Source organism: Ursus maritimus, unplaced genomic scaffold (genome assembly GCF_017311325.1).
Source record: "Ursus maritimus isolate PB19 unplaced genomic scaffold, ASM1731132v1 scaffold_31, whole genome shotgun sequence".
In the NCBI taxonomy this organism is placed as follows: Eukaryota; Metazoa; Chordata; class Mammalia; order Carnivora; family Ursidae; genus Ursus; species Ursus maritimus.
The window spans coordinates 29,369,412-29,393,892 of NW_024425675.1; the positions used below are offsets into that span (position 1 = coordinate 29,369,412).

At 49.9% G+C, this 24,481-nt stretch overlaps 1 protein-coding gene and 1 long non-coding RNA gene across 6 annotated transcripts; one reads left to right on the forward strand and one right to left on the reverse strand.

Annotated features, from left to right (window-relative positions):
- Positions 1-2,140: 2,140 nt before the first annotated feature.
- KLF6 (Kruppel like factor 6) lies at positions 2,141-10,988 on the forward strand. The gene is made up of 4 exons (XM_008705394.2): positions 2,141-2,479; positions 5,317-5,890; positions 7,316-7,439; positions 7,897-10,988. The coding sequence occupies exons 1-4, from the start codon at positions 2,378-2,380 to the stop codon at positions 7,946-7,948; spliced, it is 852 nt and encodes a 283-aa protein (XP_008703616.1). The 5' UTR covers positions 2,141-2,377; the 3' UTR covers positions 7,949-10,988.
- On the reverse strand, positions 10,529-18,449 carry LOC103676222. 5 transcript variants are annotated; one of them, XR_005838960.1, is made up of 3 exons: positions 14,580-15,499; positions 13,915-14,071; positions 10,529-13,680 (listed from the first exon to the last, which is right to left on the reverse strand). It is a non-coding gene; the product is annotated as an uncharacterized LOC103676222 (long non-coding RNA). The 5 variants fall into 5 exon arrangements; XR_005838961.1 differs by lacking the exon at positions 14,580-15,499 and adding an exon at positions 18,265-18,449 and having other exon boundaries at positions 10,529-14,071; XR_005838962.1 differs by lacking the exon at positions 14,580-15,499 and adding an exon at positions 17,736-17,992 and having other exon boundaries at positions 10,529-14,071.
- Positions 18,450-24,481: the final 6,032 nt, after the last annotated feature.

A 24,481-nucleotide genomic window follows, 5' to 3' on the forward strand; every position in this document is an offset into this window, starting at 1 on the left:
AACACAGGCCAATGATCACTCGTATTGATTCACTGTGGATCATCTTCACAGACTCTGTGATAGATCATTGAGCTAATAACCTTTTCCAACTTTGGATTCCCAAACAAAGGTCCCTGCCTAGAACCTTACAGGGTCATAATCCTGGTATATTCTAGTCTGCTCTAATCTGTGCAAATGTAACATACAAAATCCTCTCAAAATCCTTTTACATGGTACATTTTTAAAAACTTCAAAAGGATGTTCATTAAACTCTATCTTGAGATAAAAATGAAACTACTAGTTATAATTCAGTTTTCCATTTTGAATTTTAAAATGCACATTCTTTGTGGTCTTGGCATTTTTCTTGAAAATGAACATTATGGTATATTTTAGGACATAATTCATATGGGAAAGAAACACGTTGAATGTCAGCACCATCCTAATTTAAATGGTTTGCACATTCAGAGGAAAAGCTTAGTTGTTAACCTTGCTGAGGGTTCTGGGAGATTGCAGCTCTACCAGATAAACAGATTCCTCCCCATTAGCCGTAGACTCTGCACCGTCTTAGGATGAAGGCCATCGTGTGGTAGGTTACAAGTAAATGGACACTTCGAGTTCCAGATCCCTGGTTGGCAAAGCTTCAGTGGGCAACAGAACACCTCGCTGTTCAAACACAATGGCTGGGACAGCCCCACCCCACCCCAGCTTCAGATGCTGCAGGTTTGGGGGCTGGACTTTCAACAAGTACCTTATGGATGCTGTGCTAGGCTTGAGACCCTACTGAGAACCAGTTATAGGGCATCTCTTCTTTAAAGGTCAAAATTCTTTCTCACAGAATCAGGGTGTAAAACGTACACTTCATCCTAAAGTACCCGACTCAAAGCCAGCAGACCCAGCATCCATCTTCCAGGCCTTTCTGACTCTTTCCCGCAGTTTAGGCAGGTTTCCCAGGCCTACAGGTGTGTGTGCCAGGGAGGGAGGGGGAAGGAGAGACTCCGTTTCACTCCCAGCTTGTCAGGTTCCCCCCCACACACTGGCTCTGTCCTCCAACTCCAGGGGTCACCGGCATTGTGGGCCTGAGGTCTGAGGGGGATGGGGGGCAGAGGAGAATGGGGGGTGGAGGGTGACAAGGGGGGGGCACAGAGTACAGAGTGGGTAGGGTGGTTCCGGAGGGGGAGGGACAGAGGGGACAAGATGGAGCAGAGGGGGATTGGGGGACAGAGGAAGATGGAGGGGGACAGAAGAGTATGGGGGACATGGGGGAAAAGGAGGACGGAGGGCGACGGGGTTGGGGGGAACAGAGGAAGGTGGGTGGACAGAAGAGGATGGGGGGCAGAGGACTGACGGGGGACAGAGAAGGGTCAGAGGAGGTGGAGGCGATCGGAGGGGAACAGAGGGCGCCAGGGGCGCAGGGCGGCCCCGAGGTTAGAGGGGGAGGGACAGAAGGAAGAACGAGGGGAGCAGCGCGGCCCCGAAGGTGGACGGAGGAGGGACAGGGACGAGGGGGCCCGCCTGGCTCCCCTCGGGGCACTGAGCCGCTCTGCCGGGGGACAGGGGACGGGGCCCGGGGTGACGGGGCCAAAGTGACCGGCCCGGAGGCGGGATGGGAACGGCCGATCTGGCGACCGGGACGGGGCCTGGGTGACGAAGACCGCAGGGCAGGCCGGGGATGAGACTGCTGGCCTGAGCTGTGGGCCGGGGCGACCGGGCCGAGACCCGACCCGAGGAACGGGGCACGGGGCACGGGGACCGGGGGATGGGACGCGGCCCGGGGACGGGAGGAGAGCCTCCCTCGGCCGGCCGCGGGCTCACTGAGCCGCTCGGCCCGCACCTCCCAGCGCCGACTCCTCCGGCGCGCGGCGGCCCGCGCCTTATATACCCTGCTAAAAATAGCCTGCGAGGACGCCTTCCAATCAGAGCCGCCTGAAGTTCGAATTGAGCCAATGGCCAGGGCTGTGATGGAGAGGCTCGGTCACGCCAGGCGGGGCCGCTGTGAGTCACCGCCTGCCATTGGCCGGAGCTGACATCACCGGCGCGCAGCCCCCGGGCCGGGCGCAGCGTGATTGGGCGGTCCGCGGGGCGGGCGCGGGCGAGTCACGTGGGGGGAGGGAGTGGGGGGAGCCAGGCGGGGAGGAGGGGGAGGCTGGCAGCGGAGCTTTGAATAGGGAAGTTTTGCAGGGGTTACGTTTGCAGTCAGTCCGGTGTTTGCAAATATTGTGTGGGCTCGCGAGCGCGTCTCTGGGCTCCGGCAGGATCCGAACCCGCGGCGCCTAATTGCTGTGCACTGAGTTTGCATGAAACTTTCCCCGGCGCTGCAGGCACGGCTGCTGCGCTCCCGACTCCAGACCGCACACCTCCCTGTTTTCACAACAGCAGTGACTGTCTTTTCCAACCCGACATGGATGTACTCCCAATGTGCAGCATCTTCCAGGAACTCCAGATTGTGCACGAGACTGGTTACTTCTCGGCGCTGCCCTCCCTGGAGGAATATTGGCAACAGGTAAATAGGAATTTTCGTGTGCCAGGTGCCCGGTGCACCGAGGAGGGAGTGCATGCACGCACGGACAGGATGGTGTGTGGTTGGAGGTGCATTTCTTTTTCTTTTTTTTTTAATGGTTTGGGTAAATTTTTGAAAAATTAAAATAATGAGACTCAAAACGTACTTGCGCTGTCTGCGTGCGGAAGGCACTTTAAAGGGGCCTTTGACGGCGTGGAGCGGAGTTGTCATATGAGCGGGGCGCAGCAACGCTTCGTCTCTCCGAGTGTTTTCGCCCGTTTCTGGGGCTGCTGGGCTGCATCCTCCCGAGGGCAGTCCCAGCTCCGCGGCCTGATCCCGGCCCGAGCCCTTGGCAGAAGTTTGGTGCCTTGTACCGGCTCCAGACTCCACAGCTGGATCTTGTCATATGAACTTGCCTGGACTGCCAAGGGTTTTTTGTTTTGTTTTGTTTTTTTGTTTTTTTTTTTAATGGGGAATTTGTTTTTGGTTTTGGTTTTTTAGTGTTTGTACATAGAGTTTTTAAATTATTATTATTATTATTATTATTATTAAAAATGTCACCAGTGAAACATCCACCAGCTCCTTTTTTCTCTGCTAGGCCATTTCCAGTTTCTTTTTCCTTTTTGGAATCCTTAAGATTTGTTTCGATCTGGCTTGTTTTTCTTACCTGCTTCTTTTGTTGACCAGAAAAAAAAAAAAAAGCCAACAGTGTTTGCACAACCAGTGACTTATCAGTCATATGACAATGAGCCCGTCCAAATTGCTTCAAGTCTGAGTTTGAGAAGAAGAGTCTCGGTTTCCAGCATTTTTTTTTTAGTAGAACTGGAATTTTTGACATTGGACATTTAAGAAAGTTACCCCCCCCCCCCAGTTCGTTAGGATTGCCTAAAGGGAGAGAGATTCTGACACTTGTCCCATTGTCTTTAAAAAGACAGAAGGAGGGGTCGGGGCTGTCTCTCTGCCCTGCTAGGCTGTTTGCTTTTTGTCGCAAAGTGAATTAGCAGATCAAATATGTTCTGTGCGTTTCAAAGCCTAGAAAGCTTTTAAAAGGGATGAAATGCAAAGTGTTGCAGCCTTCACAAGCCTGCTTAATTGTTCCCAGCCCTATCCTGCCTTCCTCTCCCCTCCCCCCTTTTCCTCCTAAAGAAGCTGCTCCCTAGGACGTGATTGAAATTGATCTAAGTAGTTTCCTTCGGGCATTTGGGATTTGGGCCACAAGCCAGGCTGAGCTCCCGGTTGCCTTCAGAGGCTTTTAAACTCTGAGAGAGCTACGTTTTGGTCCCCAGTGCTTATCAGCATAATGGAGATTTTAAATTAGCCAGATTATTAAAGTTTAACAAGATCTCAGTAAATGTGCTTTCCTTTTTCTTTGGCACATCAATAAACCTGGCCGTCTCTCCTCAGAACACTGTTTCTCAGAACACTGTTGTATGCACTGTAACTCAGACGTCTAATTTTAGGGGTAAAGAGAAAACAATGATTGTTTTTTCCCCTTTGCTTGCTCATGCTAGCTCTGTGACGAGTCTGTGGGGAGGGGGAAGGGTATGTGCTATGTTACAGCAGGCACATTTGCTAAGTAAGCAAGCAAGCAGGAGCCCTTCGGGTAGGCTTCTGCTAGTCCTGAAAATGATTTGCTAAAAAGAACAGAGTTTGCTGTAGAAATGTAAATCCGTAGAATTGCAGTTGCATAGACAGCCTTATAAGGACATGCAGGCAGTTGATCCTAGTAAAGATAAGGGCAGACATAATTTAATCCTAAAATGTTTCCTACCGTTTTTCTTTTCCAGTGGCTAGAAAGTTTGAGATGGTGGGGAGAGGGGATGCTGGTCTCTCGGCAGTTGTAGCTTCTTGAAAGGTTGGTTGTGGGGCTGGGGAGGGGCACTGTCCATGACACACTGCATGTATATTTGAACCGGGTCCTTTTTTGGCCGCTGGTCAGAATTTCAAAAGGAAGTCTCCTTTGGCATTGCGTGAAAGAAACAGAGTGATGACTCATACAGTTGTACTCTTGGCCAGTAGATGAAGTTCTTGTCCATTGTGGGACTCCCAGCAGGGCTGGGGAGGAATTTCCCCTCCTGAATCGTTTACAATAGCAGATGGCCGTTCTGGAATTATTTCTCCACTCCTGTTGTTGAAGCTCTTGTTTTTCTCTGACCACCGTGGAAGTCATTAAAGTTGTGTGCGAGCCTGGCCCCGCACTTGGGAATGGCATTCTCTGAAAGCCTCCTAGGTCGGGGCTCTACAGGAAACGGGGTGGCTTCTCCGCAGCTCCATTGATGGCCCCGAACGCAGACCGTCAGCTCGCTGCGTCTGCCGGCTGAGTGTGGCCCTGTGCTCTCAGCTGTGTCTCTAAAGAAAGACACATGCAATGTCAGAACACATTGCCTCGCGTGCAGTGCGGCCTTTCTGTCTTGTGCGTGAGAAACGAGGGTGGCCGGAGCATCCCTTAAAGCACATGGTTCTCGAGACTGTCAGATGATCTGGTTAAACCTGTCGGGGGGCATGTGTTTGCAGCTGGTTTTCTTTGTGTGGTTTACAGAAACTCAGTAGCCATGTCAACACTGGTAACTATGACAGAGGTGGCTTGGGGACCATCAGTCCTTGGGGCCACTGGTCCAACCTGGGAAGGCCCAGAGAGGTTCCACCTCTGGTCCTTCTCCTGATTGCATATCCATTCCTAGAAACAGCTTTCCTCTCGCTCTCCTAGAGATGCGATTCTTACAGCCCCACGGCCACAGTCTGTTTGCCCTTGATTCCTGCATGTTTTTGGAAACGTGCTTTCAGTTCCATTGTTAGTCGTCATAACGATCACGTGCCTTCTTGTGGTTCCTTTTGCACAGACCTGCCTGGAGTTGGAACGTTACCTCCAGAGCGAACCCTGCTATGTGTCAGCCTCCGAAATCAAGTTCGACAGCCAGGAAGATCTGTGGACCAAAATCATCTTGGCTCGGGAGAAAAAGGAGGACCCGGACCTGAAGCTTTCCTCCAGTCCCCCCGAGGATGCTCTGAACAGCCCCGGCTTTGCTTACAACCTGGAGACCAACAGCCTGAACTCCGATGTGAGCAGCGAGTCGTCCGACAGCTCTGAGGAGCTTTCTCCCACCACCAAGTTTACCTCCGACCCCATCGGTGAAGTCTTAGTCAACTCGGGGACCCTGAGCTCCTCGGTCACCTCCACGCCCCCATCTTCTCCAGAACTAAGCAGGGAGCCTTCGCACCTGTGGGGCTGCGTGCCTGGCGAGCTGCACCCCCCCGGGAAGCTGCGCAGTGGGACTGCGGGAAAGCCGGGTGACAAGGGCAGCGGGGACGCCTCCCCGGATGGCCGGAGGCGGGTGCACCGCTGCCACTTTAACGGCTGCAGGAAAGTTTACACCAAAAGCTCCCACTTGAAAGCACATCAGCGCACTCACACAGGTCAGTCCCTCCTGCGACGCGGGAGGTGGGCTGCTGGTGGGCGCCACTGAATTGCACCAGCCCTGGGAGGGGGCCGGGGCTCCACAGGAGGCTGGCAGAGCAGACACATCCTCACCTCATGCTTCCCCAAAAGAGTTGGGTCTCTGGGGAGGACAGAGTAGGAGCTCAAAGACTGGACGTGTGAGCCCGATGAACGGGCGAGACTTTCAGATTAAACAAATGAGGTAAATCCCATTCTCCGCCTACACCCCATCCCTCACTCACTCCAACCTTCCCGGTGATGGGCCCCCCCCACCCCCGGTGCCCGGTGTGCAGCATCCAGGCATCCCGTCTTGTGGAGTTAACCTCCCAAGTTTCTGAAATGAAACCCAAGGGTGGGGGGAAGGGGTGGCTGGGGGGTACAGAGCATGCGGGTGTCCACGGGGCCGTGAGCTGGGAGCTTGACCCACGCGCTCCATGGAAGCAGTACTGATCCCCGGGTACTTGCTGAGAAGTTCTCTGTGTATCACGTGGCCTTTGTTTTCTGATACCGGTTGGAAAAAAAAAAAAAAAAAAACCCACACACAGAACAGCTTTGTAATGAAAGCCCACAACTCAGATGGAACTCGCATCTGAGATGACTGTGCTGGTCCGGGGTAGCTGGGTGAAGAGTCACGCAGGTTCCCGAGTGGGGAGGGATCGTGCATGCGGAGTCATGTAAGCTCTGACCTGCCCGGTGACGAGAGGGGACCTCGGAGCCCTCAAGTCGGGGTCCCCGGCAGAGCCACGGTCAGGACCCAGGTCCCCCCCCCGGCCCCCGTCTGTCCCGACAGCCCACTTGGGCACTGGCTGGGGCAACGTCTTGATTGCCTCAGGTAGCACTTTTAGTGAATTCATATTTCTTGTCTGACTGATGGAAGAGGTCACTTTGGTCACTTGATTGTCATTTAGAAAGTGCTTTGAAGGCCTCAGGATGGGGTTTCCCAGAAACTCATGACCTCAGTTTTGGAGAAATGTCATTTCCCGGAGGAAAGTACAAAGCCTCATTCCACAGGGAAGTGAGTAAGGAGCAAAATTAGTGCTTGAGAGAACCGTTTCCATGGAGAAAGCAATAAAACCCTGCCCCCGCCAGGGCTGTGGGTCCAGCGGGCTGACACGTCACCCCTGAAGTATTTCGCCAGTCTGAGTATTTGTCATTCTTACACGGTAACTCCGATGACGGTCACGTGGGCTCTGCCCGGCCCCGGTCCCGTCCACGGCACTCGGCGGCCCAGGCCTGGGTCAGGAAGGGGCTCCGTTGTGTCACCTCGAGTGCCAGCTCCGTGCTTAAGCGGGGCCGGCCCCGGAGCTGGCTCCCGAGTTGACATTTGTCCAGCCGCCCTGTCGCTGCACACCTTCTCCTGTTCAGGGAAATCACCGTGTGCTTGTCGTGTGCTCTCTTCCCAGGAGAAAAGCCTTACAGATGCTCATGGGAAGGGTGTGAGTGGCGTTTTGCAAGAAGCGATGAGTTAACCAGACACTTCAGAAAGCACACTGGTGCCAAGCCTTTTAAATGTTCTCACTGTGACAGGTACGTGCACAAAGCGCAGGGACGCAGAATGGCCTCTCCGGGGAGGAACAGGCCGCAGGAAAGAAGGCAGGCGCTTCCCTGTCCCACGTTTGAGCCTGGGCCTTTCTGAGACAGTCTGTAATCTGCCAGTTGTCCAAATTAGGAAGAGCTGGGTTCTGTGTGCGTGAGCACAGAGTGATTTCATTCATACTTTCTGGAGGTCGGCCTTCATCCGTACACACTTGAAGGTTGAGTAATAAGGTCAGGTGGAATCCTCCAGAGAGCTGATGGGAGGCCTTCCTTTATATGCCCCTCCGTCGGGGTTTCCTGCCCCAGAAGCCCAAATGGGAATGGCCGGGACTCCGTGGGTTCCCGCCTTGCCTCGGAGAGGGGCTGGGCCCGGGGAGCGCAGGCCGGGTGGGCCATCAGCTCGGGAAGGCTGGAGACCTAACGTGTCGGGGGCTGCTTTGCTCTGCAGGTGTTTCTCCAGGTCCGACCACCTGGCCCTGCACATGAAGAGGCACCTCTGAGGGAGCAGAGCGGCGAATCCCGCGGGCTAAAAGGCTTCCAGGCTGAGAGACGGCCGTGGAAGGAGGGTGCGTGTTCCAGCCGAAGCATGCCATTTTGCACCCCACCCAGTTGCCTCCAGGACCTCTACTTGGAAGGTCTTTCGAGGGCGAGAAACGTCATGTCAGAAGCGGCAGAGCACCTGCGGTGTGTGGTGTTTGGGTGGCCCTGGACTCGCCACTGGTACCTATCTTCTGAGTGGTCCCTAAGCCTTTGCCGTGAGCATGTGCACTGAGAATGTTAATGGTTGGGTTGACTGTCTGTGGAGGGTCTGTTAGTTACTGACTGTGTGATGGGGACAGAGTCTTTTTCCCTTGCGGTAGCAAGACCGCAAGAGGCAGCAAGCGCGGAGTTTGAATGTTTTGTGTGTGAGGAGTATCCCACGAGATGAGATGACCACCGATCATTTCCTGGGGGGTGGGGTCTGCGCCTTAGAAGAAAAAAAAAAAAAAGACAAAAAAAAGAAGAAGGGAAAACATGGAGGGCGGGAGTGGGTGGTCAAGACCCCCCGGAGTGGTGAATGGGTGTGGGGAGGGGAGCCCCTCCCCGTGTGAGAGAACTTTCGGTGTCTGGTGCAGCTACGAAAAAAAAAAAAACGTGCAATGTGTCAAGTAGCTTGTTTACTTGCTACAACAGAGCTCATTTGTTACCCGTTGTATAAGCTGTGTATTTACAAATATAACACATTGATAACTTTTCCTTATAAGACAAAAAGTAATGCATGGTCTGGGGAACTGCTTTCCATTCTTAAATCAGGACTACAATGTTGATTCCAGTTACTGAGCAGCTAAGATAGGATTGGTCAAATTCAGTGATCCCTCGCCATCGGGGCCTGGCAATACACAATCCTCCCCCACGCCCCCCCCCCTCAGCGATTTTATAACACTCCCCTTTCAGAAAGGCGTTGTGCAGCATAGGATTATTTTTTAAATGATTCTGAATTTGAATTACCTTTTTGGAGAATTTCCTGATGCCCTTTGAAGACATTGGGCATATGTTGGGTATCAAGAATGCTAGGGCTGGGAATTGCTAGTCTAATGTTACATTAGACTGAGAACCTAAAATTTTTCTCAGTTGGGTGGATAAAACCACTAAAGCTTAGAAACTGTTTTCTCATGCAGCTAAGTTTCTCTTATTTATGCCTTGAGGACTAATTTCTGGTTTTCTAGCTGTTAATGCACTGTAGATCTTAATAATGGTGCCTTATGCAAGTGACCCCTTCTGTGGGGGTCTCATACAGGGGTATGGGTGATGCATGCTTTATTAAGGCTCTTTTTTCACCTGGCATTGTACTGTATCAATATATAATACAGAAAAAAAAATCTCTTTAAAGTCCTCCTTCACAAAGACAAATAGAGAGGTTAAAAACTCCCCAAACAAGTCAGTATTTACTCGATATTTTAGACAACTTGACCGTCAGTGTTAAAGTGGAAAACACGTGATAATTGGAAAATCGGACCATTTCTGCCACCATGAGACTTTCATATAGACTTTGCACAACAATTGTATAGATCACACACCGGCCGTATTTAATATGTAACGTTGTCACACATATTAAAGATACAGAAGTATAAAAAAAAAAAACAATGTTAATGTATTTGCTTAAAAGGCACAAGCTCCACATATCTATCTAGCTATCTGTTGGTAATACAGAAAGTATATTACTTTTTTTTAAAAAGTGGGCAGAATTCTTGTGTATGTGTATTCGTGTGTATAGTATGTGTATGTGTGTGCGTGTGTGTGTGTATATATATACATATATATAGATAATATATAAATATTTTTCTAAGGAGAAATGAGAATGTTTAGATAGAAAATTCCACAGCCTGTGAAGAAGTATTTCAGAATGGCCATAAAGGAGGTAAAAATGAAAACCGTAACTTTTTAAAGGCTTTATCTGTAATTTCATGATTTGCTACAGATTCTTGGCATCCAGTCTGTTCCAGACTGCTGACTTTACTCGTCGTTATTGGCGGGTCCAGAATAAGGGACCTTCAGCCGTTCGAAAGTGGCACGAAGGGAATCCTAGCCCACGAATTGGTCTCAGACACACTAAGGGTTTGATTTTGAATTTCAGCCTCATTAGAACATCTAACCTAAGAGGAAGCGGAATCCCAGGGATTCTTTTTTCGAATACTTTTTATGCAGATGAAGCTATTTTTTCCAGCACATAGATTCTTCCAGTTTTTCCAACGAGTAATTTCCCCGAATTGGCATACCGCAGCATGGACAGCTGATATGTCATCCAGCTGCTGGCTCGTGGGTGTGGATCTTTTCTTTATATATATGTATATATATATATATATATACACATATGAGTCTGGCTGGGCTGGTATTTTGTTTGATCTTCCTGGAAATGAGCAATGAGGAAAGCTCACATAACTGGTTTTTTTTGGTTTTGTTTTTGTTTTTGTTGTTGTTTTTTAATCTAGGCTGAGGAATACACTTACCTGAAGAACTCATTTCATTTTGCTGAGGGGAAAATGCACTTTTCTTTTGGCAACTCCAAATCCAGGCACTGGATTTGCTGGGTTTGGGGAAACTCCTTTTTTGGCCCTGCTGTGTTAGCCATAACAATTCCATTAAGCAAGAAGGTAAACAAAAGACAAAAAAGGAAAAAAAAAAAAAAAACAAACCCACAACAACTTGCACTGGCTTGTCTCACTTATGAAACACCGTGAAGTTGTTTGGGTGGGGCTGGGTGCCATGTGTGTCAATGCCTGTAATTTTCATAATAAGCAAGTACATAAAGAATTACATTCTGTTCAGGTGATAACTGAGCCTCAATCAAGCAGAAACTTTTTGCTTGACGTTAAAAAAAAATTTCTATTAGTGAAATTCCTTTTTTTTTTTTGAAGCACCCTGTTATCTAAAGAATCTTTGTAAGATTTTTGTAAAATTTTGTTTTACAAGATTTTATTTGAAATTGTTTTTTGCAAGATTGTTATATTTCTGTATGAATGTATTTTTTATTGGAATAACATAAAAGAATTCTTATCAGCATCTTGAGTCTGGTGGTTCTTTTCTTGGGGGCGGGGGTGAGGCCAGGGTGTCGAAACAGATTCCTGTTTTATTAATCAGCATGGCTCCTCCTTGGGAAATATCGCTTGTGCAATTCTGACAGCCACTTGCCTGCCTTTCCCCCCTGACTTTTGAACAGCCTGTCCTGGGAGCTAAGGTGGAAAGAGGAAACTGATCTTGCTCTGAGAAGGGTAGAAATGACAGAGGCGGGGCAGCAGGTCCAAAAGTCACCCCCTGGCCTTCAACCCACTCTTCTGTATAAACCATATGTTTACTGATCAGCCCAGTGAAATAGGGCACAAAGTAAAAGATCGTTTACATGATCACATGATTTTATGTAGCCAGATAGATACAATGTTTAGGGCCAACAGCACGTATTAAATGTAGGGTTTGAAAATACAAACGCTTTTGGTTTTCAGAAATGTTTCGTGTGAACAGCTTTCGATCTTGGGCTTGGTTTTGCTATGTGATAAGTAGCAATTGGTCCGCCTACAAGTCCATTTCCAGATCATATGAAGACTCGGGAGTGACAGGGTAAAACCAATGTGCTTTCTAGAAGAAGGGGGCTGCGGGATGACAGAAATTTCCGTAGGCATGAACTTCCTAACGTCGTCGTTTCAGGAAGTGCTTGATTTTCGCTTGCTCACTACTGCTCTTCCTAGCGTATCCTCATTTTGCTAACATGCAGACTTTACACTAGTCGGCTTTTAATTTTATAATTAGGGAGGGGACGTTTAAATGCCTCCCCAGATTAGGAATGTTAAGTAATTTTCTTTCTAGAACGGCAGTAAAAATATCTGCAATTTGCAAAGAGTTGAAGTGTGGGAGGCAGCAGGAAGCAGATGCAATTTTTGCCAGGACTCATGGGTGTGTGGTGTTCTGAGGCACATGTCAAGATGACTAATAGTTGGATTGCCCTGACAGTACGGCTAAATAAAGCCTTGATAATGCATTCTCGGCTACTAGTAAGACTTGACCACTTTGTCATGCGGAGACTATGCTGAACAGCTCAGTTATGTTCAAATAAGGCTGTTAGAAGCCGTGTCGTGTAAGAAATCGGCTGTAAACCAAGGATATTTATAGAAGTCTAAAAAATTTCAATGTGTTTAACGAATTTTTTGAAACCTAGCTCAAAGAAAGGATACGTTTCTGTTTGAACTAGCTGTGTGCTTCTGGGCAATTTGCTGTGTTTCACAGGACCTCAATTTTCTTATTGCTAAAATATTTTGGGCCAGGTCACATGTGTCTGGCATTTCATACAGCACTACAATTCTGTGGTCTGTGAGTATAGGGTGGATTTCAAATTACACATTCACCATTTTCAGAATGCTCGGCTCACATCTAGAAAAGTTCTCTTTTGCTACAGTAGAAAGTATTGTTGGGAAAATTGCTCTGACTTAGAATGGAAAATGGAACGTTCTCAAATTGCCCTTTGCCCCTTTAATTATAGTTAAGTTATTCAGGCATTTGGTGCTTTATGGCATACCATTTTTTTTTTAATTTAAAAAAAAAAAGGAGAAGAAAACCTCTTTGAAAAGTGCCATTGTAGCTGCGGCAGATCCAAAGTGTCTCCAGTTGTCCCGAGGCACCAATCGTATTCTGCACATCCCAGCTGACCTGGGTGCCCGAGGGGCAGTGGGGGCGATTGGAGTCAAGTTGTTTACCCTCATATTTTAATTGCTATGGAGAAAGAACATAGCTTTCCTATGTAGTTCCTTTCTTAGGATTTAACCTTCTGGTAGTCTGAGCTATTTTTTTCACCACAATCCTCCTTCTCAAACTAAATTATCCCCCTCCCAAATGTGGGTGATGATGAAGATGATTACTATTTCTTGCGCCTTAACCAGGAGTTGGGCAGGCAGTATGTTTTCTCTCGCGCGGGGGTACTTATATCTGTTTCCCAGAGCGTGCCACACAGCAGGAGTTACCCCCATTTCACAGATAGGGAATACTGAGGCTTCACGAAGTTAAAGCTGATTTTCCGAGATCGCTCAGCCAGTAAAAAGCAGGCTAAGCATTCGGTCCAGCTCTCTCAAATGCCAAAGAGCAAGGTTTCCATCACCATCCACCCCTGCTTTCTGTCTTGTCCAAGCTCTCATGAGAGCCTTCTGCTCGTTCCACTGGATGAACTTTAAAATGAAGTTATATTTATGAAATGGAGACAGAACTTGCCTACAATTCAGAGGCACTAAAGCTATAAACTGTGCTGCAATCCTAAGCAAACAAAAGTAACCATTTTGAATTGCTTTCAAGATATGAGACAGATGGCGTGTATTTATTTTTAATGTTTAAGAAGATAGAGAAAGCAATTGGGGATGTGACATCCTGCATTAATTGGCAAGCGTCACCTAATGCACGTAGTTAAGACACAAAGAGAGGAAAATTAAGTCCATGCATCACACAAATGAGGCAATACAACAAAGTGTATTTAACTAGGTTTATTTTATAACACGGGCTCTCTGTTTCGCTCTAAGTAATTTTAATGAGAATTCTCTAAACGTCTGTGAGTGAGAAGAGACAAAGAGAGGAAGGAGTCTGGGTACCACATGTCCTGATAGGAGCCATGCTGGGCTGAGCAGTCGCTGAAGAATTTTCAATAAAAGCAGATTTCACTAAAATGCCTGATGTGTGCCTGTCAGTTCCTCCAAACTCGGGGTGCTAGGCCTTGACTTCCCTTTACGTAAACCGTACCAAAAAAAAAAAAAAAAGGCAAAGTTATCCTATGATCTGGAACTGTTCCTTAAATTAAGAGCCCCCATTTCAAAGCTGCCATAAACAATGATTAACTTTTTAAACGGCTTAGCTGCTTAGCTAATGGGTAACTCTTCCCCCCGTGGCGCATCAGCATTTTCTGCAGCTTCCTACAGTGCCGGGCGCCCAAGCATGTGTAGGGGTGACGGGCACGTACCCGACAAAGCATAGTTCTGTTCCGTCTATTTCTTCAGTTTCACATTGCCACACTTCACTCCGGTTGTGCAAGACTTCCTTCCAGATGTGCAAGATAGGTGATGGCCTGCGCTGGCCGTCAGGGAGGTCGCTGCGGGAAGGGTGTCCCTGCTCTGCTCCTGCAGGTGAGGACAAGGGACAAGTTCAAAAGGAGTCACTGGACCACACGCCCTCTCTTGCCGTTGCGATGGGACCCGGAGAAGCTCTTCCCCAGCACCCCTGGCCCGACTTCTACAATTTACCATCCTCCCCAAACCAGGTCATTTATTCACAGTTCAAAAGCTAAAGCAAGCCGACTCCCCACAAGACAGATGTGTGCCTGCATTGTCACTGTAAAAATTTAACTCTTTATGGCAAAATTGCCTTCAGGCAGAATCCAGATAGGTAAGTCGTTTAGTTAAAGTAAATGAAAGAGAACGTCCGTGCTCGCTGCAGATTGAAGATAGGGAGCCCCGGCAGTCCGGGGTTCAGAAGCTGTCTGGTGGTGCCCTGTCGGAAGATGGAGACAGGCAGCAGGGGCTACGGCCTGGTGGGTAACAGGCCACTGGAAATCCAGCATTTCCAGGGTCACTCCTGCAACATCCCCATGCCTGGGGGAACAGCAGCAAAAGCTGTGGGGGCCTTTACCGAGCCACCCAGCTGCACGTGAGGACGGTCCCAAGAGACGGGCTGCCTGTGTTTTGGGCTTCTCCAGGCTGTGATGCCGCATACTCAGCTTTGAGGATGTCAGGAGGAGGGGGCAATGGGAACCAGTTCCAGTCCCATTGTGACTAGAAAAGTTGATGGGGTTTGAGAGAGGAAGGCGCGCCAGCAACTTCTCGTTCGCCGTGAATCAATCACGACCCACCCACCGAGCTTCCTGTGCTTAGGTCATCAGGAGTGTCGCCTTTTAAGGATGCCTGTACTCCAGGGACAGCTGGAGGGGCACCTGGAAAGCACACCACCACCACCACCACCACCACCACCCCCAAGAACGTGGGAAAGCTGTTGTCCAAATACCCTGGAGCCCTTTCTTCAAGCTGTGAGCTCCCTTGGAAACGTCTAACAGTGACCCAGTCTAGGAACCTCTGTTGTTTTAAGGGAATTCTAGCAGTTCTATCTGCCAAGACCGGGCACTTACCCTCCTATGTTCTGGGGAATCCATGGTGAACCTTCCCACATAGAACTTAACAAACGAAAAGATTCATTAATTCTCGGCTGCGCGATGGTCTCCTACAATCCTTAAACTTTGTCATTCTCATCTCCAAAACGGGAATAATGGAAATCCTTTGGGGATTGTTGAAAGACTAGAGAAAACGCAGGTCGTCGGGGACCGAGCCTGGGGTCTGGAACATGACATGTGATGGGTAGCTGCTGCTGATGCCCATTGTGTGGTGGATATTTATTTCTCAATCAGGAAAATAACTCTTGTTTTCCCCACTGAATTTATGTAAAAATAGATTTTTTTAAAACTCAGCAAGCAGGGGCGCCTGGGTGGCACAGCAGTTAAGCGTCTGCCTTCGGCTCAGGGCGTGATCCCGGCGTTCCGGGATCGAGCCCCACATCAGGCTCCTCCGCTATGAGCCTGCTTCTTCCTCTCCCACTCCCCCTGCTTGTGTTCCCTCTCTCGCTGGCTGTCTCTATCTCTGTCGAATAAATAAATAAAATCTTTAAAAAAAAAACAAAACTCAGCAAGCATTAGGCAAATTTCACCCATGTTTGCTTTCCACGACATCTTCCCATAAATCCAGTGAAGGACAAGCTTAGGCTTTGCGGGGTGTTTTTACGATCAATACCGTAGCTTCCTCTCGCCATTCTTGCCATGCTACTGAAATCTTGCAGGAAGGAAGTTCTGCAAATCTTTGAGTAAAACGCTTTTCCTGTCAGAAGCCGTGAACATGCTGACCAATGGCAGAATGGAATTGACCAACACAGTCAGGGAGCTGAATTCACAGTGTTTTTAACAAATGACAAAGAACCCAGAAGTCCCGAGCGTTACCGCGGTTTTCACGCATGGCTATAAATCTCGAGACTGGTCCAATTGTTCTGAACTGGGTGGGCCGAGCTTAGGTTCCCATTAAACAGGTAACTCACCAAAGTCCTCCGGACTCGCTGCATTATTTAACGTGCTATGTTCTTTCTGATGAAATGAATTCTGTGCATGGAAAGCCTCCTCCATCACCAAGTCTCAGCCTCGATGCTAGAAGCTACTCTAACTCGGCATATGTTTTGTCCAATTAAAATCCCTATGCTTACATGCAGATACACACGTTGGTTTGTTTTCTTTCTTGTTTTATTTTAGTTAACTGATGTTTGCTTGTTTTCTATTTTCACCCCCTTTTCCCATGCCTCCATGACTTTTGATGAAAATAAAATGCCATATGTTTGCAGAGGTTTTTTGGTTTTTTGGTTTGGTTTTGTTCGGTTCCTTTGTTCTGCTCTGTTTTGGGGGTGCTGATGTGTTCGTTTGTAAAACAGTCTTACTGGCCATTGTCCTCTGACAAATGAGTACTCCCGCGGGGTCTGATGCAGGCACCACTCCGGGTAACAAATTTGATCAGCAAGACTGTGAGAACGGCTCTCACTTGCTCCTCAAACCGAACCAGCGGCGGTGAGCAGGCAGCCAATAGCGTTCTCAGTTTGCGGACTGGACCAGAGGCGCGGTCAGCCCGCCAGCATGGCCAGTGGGAGGCAGAGCCAGAGAAACAAGCCAGCCATCTCGTTACGTCCGTGTGCATGCACCCTGTGGACCCACGTTCACCTTCTCAACCCACCCAGAGCTGGAGTCCACGTGAGCCAGGGACAGGGGATCTGAGGGCAAAGCCCACGTTTCATTCATCCACGCAACAGTGAAGCCCAACCACCGCAGACCGCGTAGGACCGACCGAGTCTGGACCCTTTTCTCCAAGCTTTAGGGTAGAAGCAGACCCCTTCCACCAGCCGCCAGGGTCACGCTGGTCCACAGGTGTCTCCTTCCCTGAGCCTTGCTTTTTATTTGCCTTACTTGATATGCAATGCAAGGCACCTCCGTGCTTTTATTTTTCACTTGAAATGCACAGCCAGAGAGTTAGGCCTTTCAAAGCTTGGGTATCCTATCAAGTCCGTGCTCAATACATGCTTGCTAGTTCGGCAGTGATGATGGATGTGGATGTGCCTGTGTGTGCCCACGGCTCCTTCACCAGTGCCCTCTGAGCCCCTGGGACTCACGTTTGATTAGATCTGAAAACAAGTCACCCGGGCCATTCCTGCGGGCCACAAAGCATGCCCTGCCATCAGGAATTATGCCCACGAGGATAACTGGCAGGTGCATGCCCTTATTTCTGGACCAGTGTTGGACTTTCTACCACCGGATACGGAGGATGGACGTGAACACGATATGCATGGAATTTGTTTTCATGTCTACTATGAGGTGGTTGAATCATACGAAGAGAACACCTTGCCCATCCTTCAGGTGTGATGGCATTTCAGAAATGGACGACAGCCAGTCTCGAAGTCCCTCCTGGGGCGTCCTCTCTGCTCTGCTGAACCTCCAGCACCTGCCTCTTCTCTGGGTTCTTTCTCTCTCTGGGTTCTTTCTCTCTCTCGCTCCCCAGAGCAGGAGTCCGTTTGGGCGGTGAGCGTGGGAGCGCTGCACCTGCCTGGTCCGCGCCCGAAGGGACTGGCGGCTGCTCTGTCTGCTTCACTTGTGTGGCCAGCAGCATGCAGACCTTCATCCTAAATAAAGCCCAGCTACTCACTTGATCCAAGGTATTAGACATCTCCGGTAAATCTCTTACCCAGAGGGGCCTGAGGAAGGCCACTCACCCAGCGTGTGCTCATTCTTTTCCTTCTCCCCGTCACCTTAGACACAGAAGCTCTTGGAGAATTCGAAGCTGCTGAAGATCAGGGGAAGATGATGGGCGAAATCCGTAAGGCTGCCAAGGCTCGGATCCGAATACGCAGCATTCACAGAGGCAATGTCACCACCCGGGTTCCCTTCTTTCCACTTGACGTGAATTCAAAGAACTTGTCCCCCCTACAAATGTACTGAATACTCCAGAAAGAGCCCCATGCCTCGGAGTAGAGCTACTCGGGGAAAACGAAAATGAAACTTTATTAGAGCTGGCTCTCTGTCTGTCATTCAAATTTAAATAATCAAGTGTTTTGACATATTACTTCCAAACTAAACGCAAAGCCTTTTAAACCGTGGAATAAGCTGGGTGTTTCCAGGCGGCTGATTTACTCATCTACAAACCTCGAATGTCCTCTCTCAGGAGCGTGGAGCCTTTTCCCGCATCTGATTTGCCAGAGTGCCCCTCTTTTTCTACAAGCTCACGAGATGATTGCTTCTCACCTGCTTCTCACGTGCTCGATTCTGGCAGGACCTGGAGGAGTCGTCCTGTCCCAGGTTTGGGTACCAGGATCTGGTGACCGTCTAGGATGAGAACGTCGAGTTCGACTCCCAGCCTGGATCATGTCATCCCCGTGGGCGAGGGGCTGCAGTTCCGTGTCTGCCTCCGTCTCACGCTGCTGCCAGCGGTAGACACGGGGTTCGTGCTGCCCCCCCATGCAGTCCCCGGTGCCAGGAGGTGGCAGGAAGTCAACCCCAATCCACTTTTCTCTGGGTGGCTCACTTAGGGGCACGTGGTTTTTATCTGAAGTCCTTGGACAGAACCTTCTCTTGCTTGCCATGATTCCTTCTAGTGACCCTTCTTTACTCTGTCATTTTTGGGGATCAGTCACTGGGAAATAGCCTTTCAGGCAATCTCAGGAGCAAATAAAACACGCTGCAGCCCGAAGGCCTGGTGCTCGCTCGGCTGGCGTCCACCGCTGCCTGGGTGGCTTTGGCTGAGACACCACACTTTCCTGGGGGTGAAAACGCCTGTCCCCCAAATCCCAAGACAGGTGTGGCGCTCTCAGGGGCTAATGCTGGGAAAACCCACTGGTGGGAAGGACTATGCTCCAGGGTCCACGCTGCTGCTGCTTCTCTGCCTTCCGCGGCTTCGGATTGGAGCCCTGGAGCTGATCACCGACATCCGTGAAGAGCATGGCCTGGGCCCGGGCGCCCCTACGGGCGACGAACATCACAGTTGCCTCCGGTTCAGATGAGTACTGTAGCCTCTTCTCTGAAAAACAGGAGCAGTAATTTGAAAACAGCGTCTTGAAGTTGTTAGGTGGGCCCAGAGGACTCAGAGATTCAGCAACACTGAGTAAGTTAGAATCCGCTCACACGGACCCTGCCGTCACCGTCGGGGAGGCTGAACCGTGACCTGTGCTCCTGCACCGACAGCCCCGCTCCAGCAATGACCCTCACACGTGACCGCCCAGGATGGGGACTGCAGCACGGGGACACGATGGGGGCCACACGGGGAGCAGCAGCCGGGTGACCTCCGATGGGCACACATGGCAAGAACGTAAAGCTCATCCGTGCTTCCCGATCGCTCACAGTTTTTATGATCTGAGAGCTCTCTTCTTACAAAGAGGGGTTATTACTGGCAGATGAAAACCCACCTTAAGACGATGCCATGACCAAGCATTGGTTGAACTCACTGCTGGCCTCCTGGTCATGAGACAGTCAGGCCGTCCCCCTTGGGTAACTCGGGAGGACAGGGTGCCGTGTGTGCACACAGCATCATCAGCCCGAAGGCACACGCTCCCTGCAGTCCGAGGATGGAGAACACGCCAGAGGCAGCCCAGCCTCGGAAGGGCGGCCACGTTCCTTCATCCCCTCACCTAGCGATCAGCAGTGGCCACAGAGTGAATAGAGGGGTAATTGTGGGTGAGCGTCTTGAAGTTGGCCCACACTGGCCGGCTGTCTCCCCAACCCGTTCCTACAAGGGCAGCAAAGAAGGGACAGAACAAGTCTAGTGACCTTGGGGACAAGTCTCTGAACAGGCCCTGGACGAGAAGATGGGCCCAGAAAAGGCAAGGGTGTTAGTGAGGCTTGTGGGGAGCAGCTCTTCACCAAGGAGAGCTCTCCGTGCAGGACGAAGGCTGCGGTGACTCAGTTGCCCTGGGCTTGCACCCCACACGCAGCCCGTGACTCAGAGCACGAGCACCTGGGGTGGGACCGTCCAGCAAGACTCGGCACTTTCCTCGCCCATCCGTACTGTTCTGGGAAAGTCTGTTGAGCCCTGGGATGGCAGCCTGACCCACGTCACAGGACTTCACTTCCAGAGCTTATGCGTGCAGACGAGCTGCACCCTTAACCTTACAGGAACAGGAAGGGCCCAGGGGAGACTCCCTGAAGAAATGTGAGGTGTGTCCTTGTAAAACTGGATTGTTGGGGCATGACTTATCAAGGGGGAGGCAGCACGGAGTCACAGGATGAGGTGGGTTTGGGAACCAGGTCTGAGTCCCGCCTGCCCCATCTGAACTGTGAGGCTGTGGGCAAGTCCCCTGACCTATCTGAGCCTCTGGGGCAACACCTGTGAAAAAGGGACATCTTCCTGGCAAAACTTCTGGGGATGGTATAAAACAGGCATTTGGCAAATACAAATTCCCTTTTCTTTCAAATGTAGGGACTTTAATTTTCTAGGGGCAAAGAAAGGGATGGTCAGGGGACTACTGTTTAAGACAGTGTCAGTCGGGGGCTGTGCTGTTGCAGATTTAACATAGTGTTGCAGAATTATGTGGGCTGGCATGTTACAGGTGCAGAAGAGACAAGGATGGGGGGACTTGCGGGGCTCAGTCAGTTAAGCAGCTGCCTGCAGCTCAGGTCACGGTCCTGGGATCCTGGGATCCAGCCCCACGTCGGGCTCCCTGCTCAGTGGGGAGTCTGCTTCTCCCTGTCCCTCTGCCCCTGCTTGTGCTCTCTCTCAAATAAGTAAATAAAATCCTGGAGGGGGGAAAGGAAGTGACAAGATGGTGTATTCACTACTGATGACTACTGGCTAGAATAATTTACTCTTAGAATACTTACTTTAGGGATAATTTTATATTAGCTTATACAGTACTCACGGCTGTTATTGTCTACCCACAGTTAATCCGGTGATTCTCACTTTATGATGTGCCTTAGAATTCACAGGCTTCCTTCGATCCGACGGCCACACTGGCGCCTGAGTGACACTTAGGACACTTGCCTTCAAGTACTTCCCACTGAAAACAATAAAATCTACAAACACAATTAAAGGCGTACTGCATAAGCACTCTTAGGCCCAATAAGTAACGAACGCTTATTAAAATATGTTGACACGGTCATATTCGCCATGTTGCGCTCATAACATAAAAGCCCGGGTTTGCAGATTTCTCCTCATTCAAAATCTATTTGCCGTGTCCTTCATGAGCAGAAAAACAGATGCACAAACATATTTTGACTCAACTGTCAGCTCCAACGAGCAGGTCGCTGGGGAGGTTATATGCAGGTTGTAGGTATGAGCTGCCCAAATGTTTCCCCAGGACAAATGCTGGAGCATGGTATAGCTCCTAAGGAATCCAAGCTGAATTATTAGCACTAAAGTGGGTTCTGAAGACTGGTAATGATGGTCAGTTCCCTTTTTTCCCCAAAGTGCAGAAAAACATGCACATCTGACCTTCTGACGCTTCACGGAATGGGTGTGGATCCAAAGTTAGACTCCCAAGGACAGGCAAAAAGTCATTTGTGCGTCCTTCTGTTTTCTAACTTTGGGGAATTGGGCAAATCAGAAGCAAGAACAGAGGGAGGAAAGGCTTGAGCAGGGCTAGAGGAGAGACCTGGCACAGATTATGTGGACTTACGATCTCTCCTGCAGCCCATTTAGTCTTTAATGTGTAATAAATATGTACCACTTATTTTCTGCCTAACCTTCTTTTCCACAGTTGATGATGCCTTTATCTCAGTATACTTTTTCAGAAAGCCCCAAATGTTTGGCCCAGAAATAAAACCAAAGTTTAGGTTTTGAGGTGCTTCTCTTCTTTTTTCAAAAATACCAGGTAAAAGGTCAAGCGAGCACAGTTAGGTCGGGTCCCACAAAGCGTCCCAGAGCAGGGTCTTTTCGTGGAGCGAGACGTTGTCAGCGCTTTCCGTGCACAGCAGGGAAATGTGCGGCTTTGACTATTTCATTTTATTGTTTTCCAAGCCAATCTAAATTAGGAGACAGAAACCAAGATGACTCAAGAGCTTTGAAAAAAGGCAAGTCTCTTACAGAAACGCGTGTTTTCATGCAGCGCATGCAGGGGGAGGGGGGCTGTGATGAAGGATCCGTAATTTTTATTTGCAGACTTTCGGTTCTGCTCTAAGTTGGTGGAAACCATTGGTTCCCTCTTTCATTTCCTGTATCGAGCGCCCTACTAAGAACAGCTTCTCGCATCTCTGTGCTGGCATCTTGAGGCGCAAGGCCATGCCTGCGTCGGCTGTAGGAATGAGGGACTCTAGTTCATTCCGGGGAGCAATCCCCAAAGTGGATGTGAGCACTCCAGCGGTGGAATGCGTGGAAAGAGCGCCACGCTCGCTCCCGCAGCTGCGCGCACAGCCCAGGGCTTGATACTAAATGCAGAAGTCAGGGACAGGAGGAAAATGCCATTTCCACTGCACATGGAACTGTGGTTTTGAACCAGAGTGAAAATCAGAAGATTCGGGGGGAACTTGAACGTCACCCACCGCCCTTGGCTCAGAGACTAAAAATTCAGCTTCTCTTTAAATACCATACAGATCCTGAGTCCTAAACATGCACCAAAAAAGAAAGAAACAAATGGGCACGTTTTGGCGCCCTTTGAAAAAAGAGAGACCAATCCTTGATGCTAGTAATTCAGCTCAAATTCCTTAGTTAAGCCTCAAAGGAACCATCTTGGAAGAAAAGTGATCTGAGGGCAGAGGTGGAGGGACGGAAATCTTGGAGGTGTCCCCTGACTGTGCTGGTCACGTTCCCTACCGTTCTTGTCTTGACGAACCAGGTCCCCTGGCCTTCCACATGTCAAAACTGCGAGAAGACATTTGATAGAAAGCCCCTCCTATTTATTTTTGTTTTTTTTCAAAGATTTATTTATTTTTAGAGAGAGAGAGCGCGCATGAGCAGGGAGAGAAGGAGAGGGAGAAGGAAAAAGACAATCTCCAGCAGACTCCATGCTGAGCACAGAGCCCGATGTGGGGCTGGATCTCACGATCCTGAGATCAGACCTGAGCCGAGACCAAGAGTCGAACACTTAATGGTCTATGCCACCCCAGTGCCCTCCGCCTTTTTAATTTTTTTGAGTAACTCATTGTCTCAGTTATCTCATTTTGGAGAAGGACCAGGAGAAAAATGCATGCAATGTGAGTTCTGCATCCAGCCACAGAGCCTTGTTCTGCCTGAAATCTGCATCTCAGAAACCATCTCAAGGATACAGGGTGCATCGTGGGTCTGATGCCTGGGGAATTAGCAAGGGGAGGGCACGGTGCACCACACCCAGGGAACTAGAGAGCACCCCAACACCAGGACCTTCTCCACCTTGGGCAGGGATGCAATGCAAAGAGCTCTTCAGCCCCAGAGAGAGTGGGGGCACAGGGCCAGGGGGCAGAAGGAAGAACGGGTGTGCACGGCTTGTCCACGCTTCCTTTCATGACACATCTTCCAAGAGGTTCTTGATGTTTTTGAGGGAGTGCCCATTTCTGTGATTTTCAGAGCTCCAAAGCTGACTGTGTGGGGAGGGAGCAGCAGGGACCTGGGCTTGAGTCCCCGTTCTGCCACCACCTTGCCCTTGGCCTTGCAGGGCATTGTGGCCTCTCGTTTCGTCTGGAAATAACTACATATCTCTCATAAACGAACAGTAGTTGAGACAATATAAATATGTTATGGAGGCCCCGGTAAGCGTGGTTTGCTGTTTAAACCACACAGTGTGGGCTCTAAGAGATGGGCAGCTGCAGGACGCCTGTCCTGGTGCCCAGTGATGTCCGGGCAAGGACATTTATGGTCCCTGCAATGGGTCATCTTGTTGCCCAGGTTCTGAGAAGATACTCTCACGAGAGTTATTCTAATGCTCCTTAGAATTGCCATTTACTGCCAGTGATGATAAACCTCCAACTTCAGGGCTAACTGAGGTTTTCCCCTCCTTCCAAAACTTACTCTTCTGTGAGCAGGGCAGACAGGCGTGAGGGGTGCAGGCACACACACCACGCTCCTCTGGAACCCCTCACGTGTCTCAAACCGTCCTTAAGTAAGATCGTATGAACACTGCGTTAACAACCCCCACCCCCGGCATTTCCTCCTCGTCCATTCCAGCTGCTGTGACACACACCCCAGACAGGGGAGCTCATGCACAGCAGACATCTGCCCCCCGCCCCAGTTCTGGAGGCTGGAGGCTGAGACCGCGGCCCGTGCAGGTCCGGTGTCTGCTGAGACCCCGTTTCCTGGCTCGCTGTGCCCTCACGCGGCGGGAGGGGCGAGAAGGCTCACGGGTGCTCTTCCATAAGGACACTAATCCCTCCTGACCTCATCACCTCGCCAAATCTCCATCTCCTCAGACTGGGGTCAGGCTTCAACACGCGGGGGACCTGACATTCAGCCCATCGTGGTCTTCAGACAGGTGTCCCCGACGTGGCCACGCAGCGGGCATCCTTCCGCACTCTCCCCTGCAGAAAGGCAGAGGCTCAGCCCAAGGGCCCGGGTACCAATGCG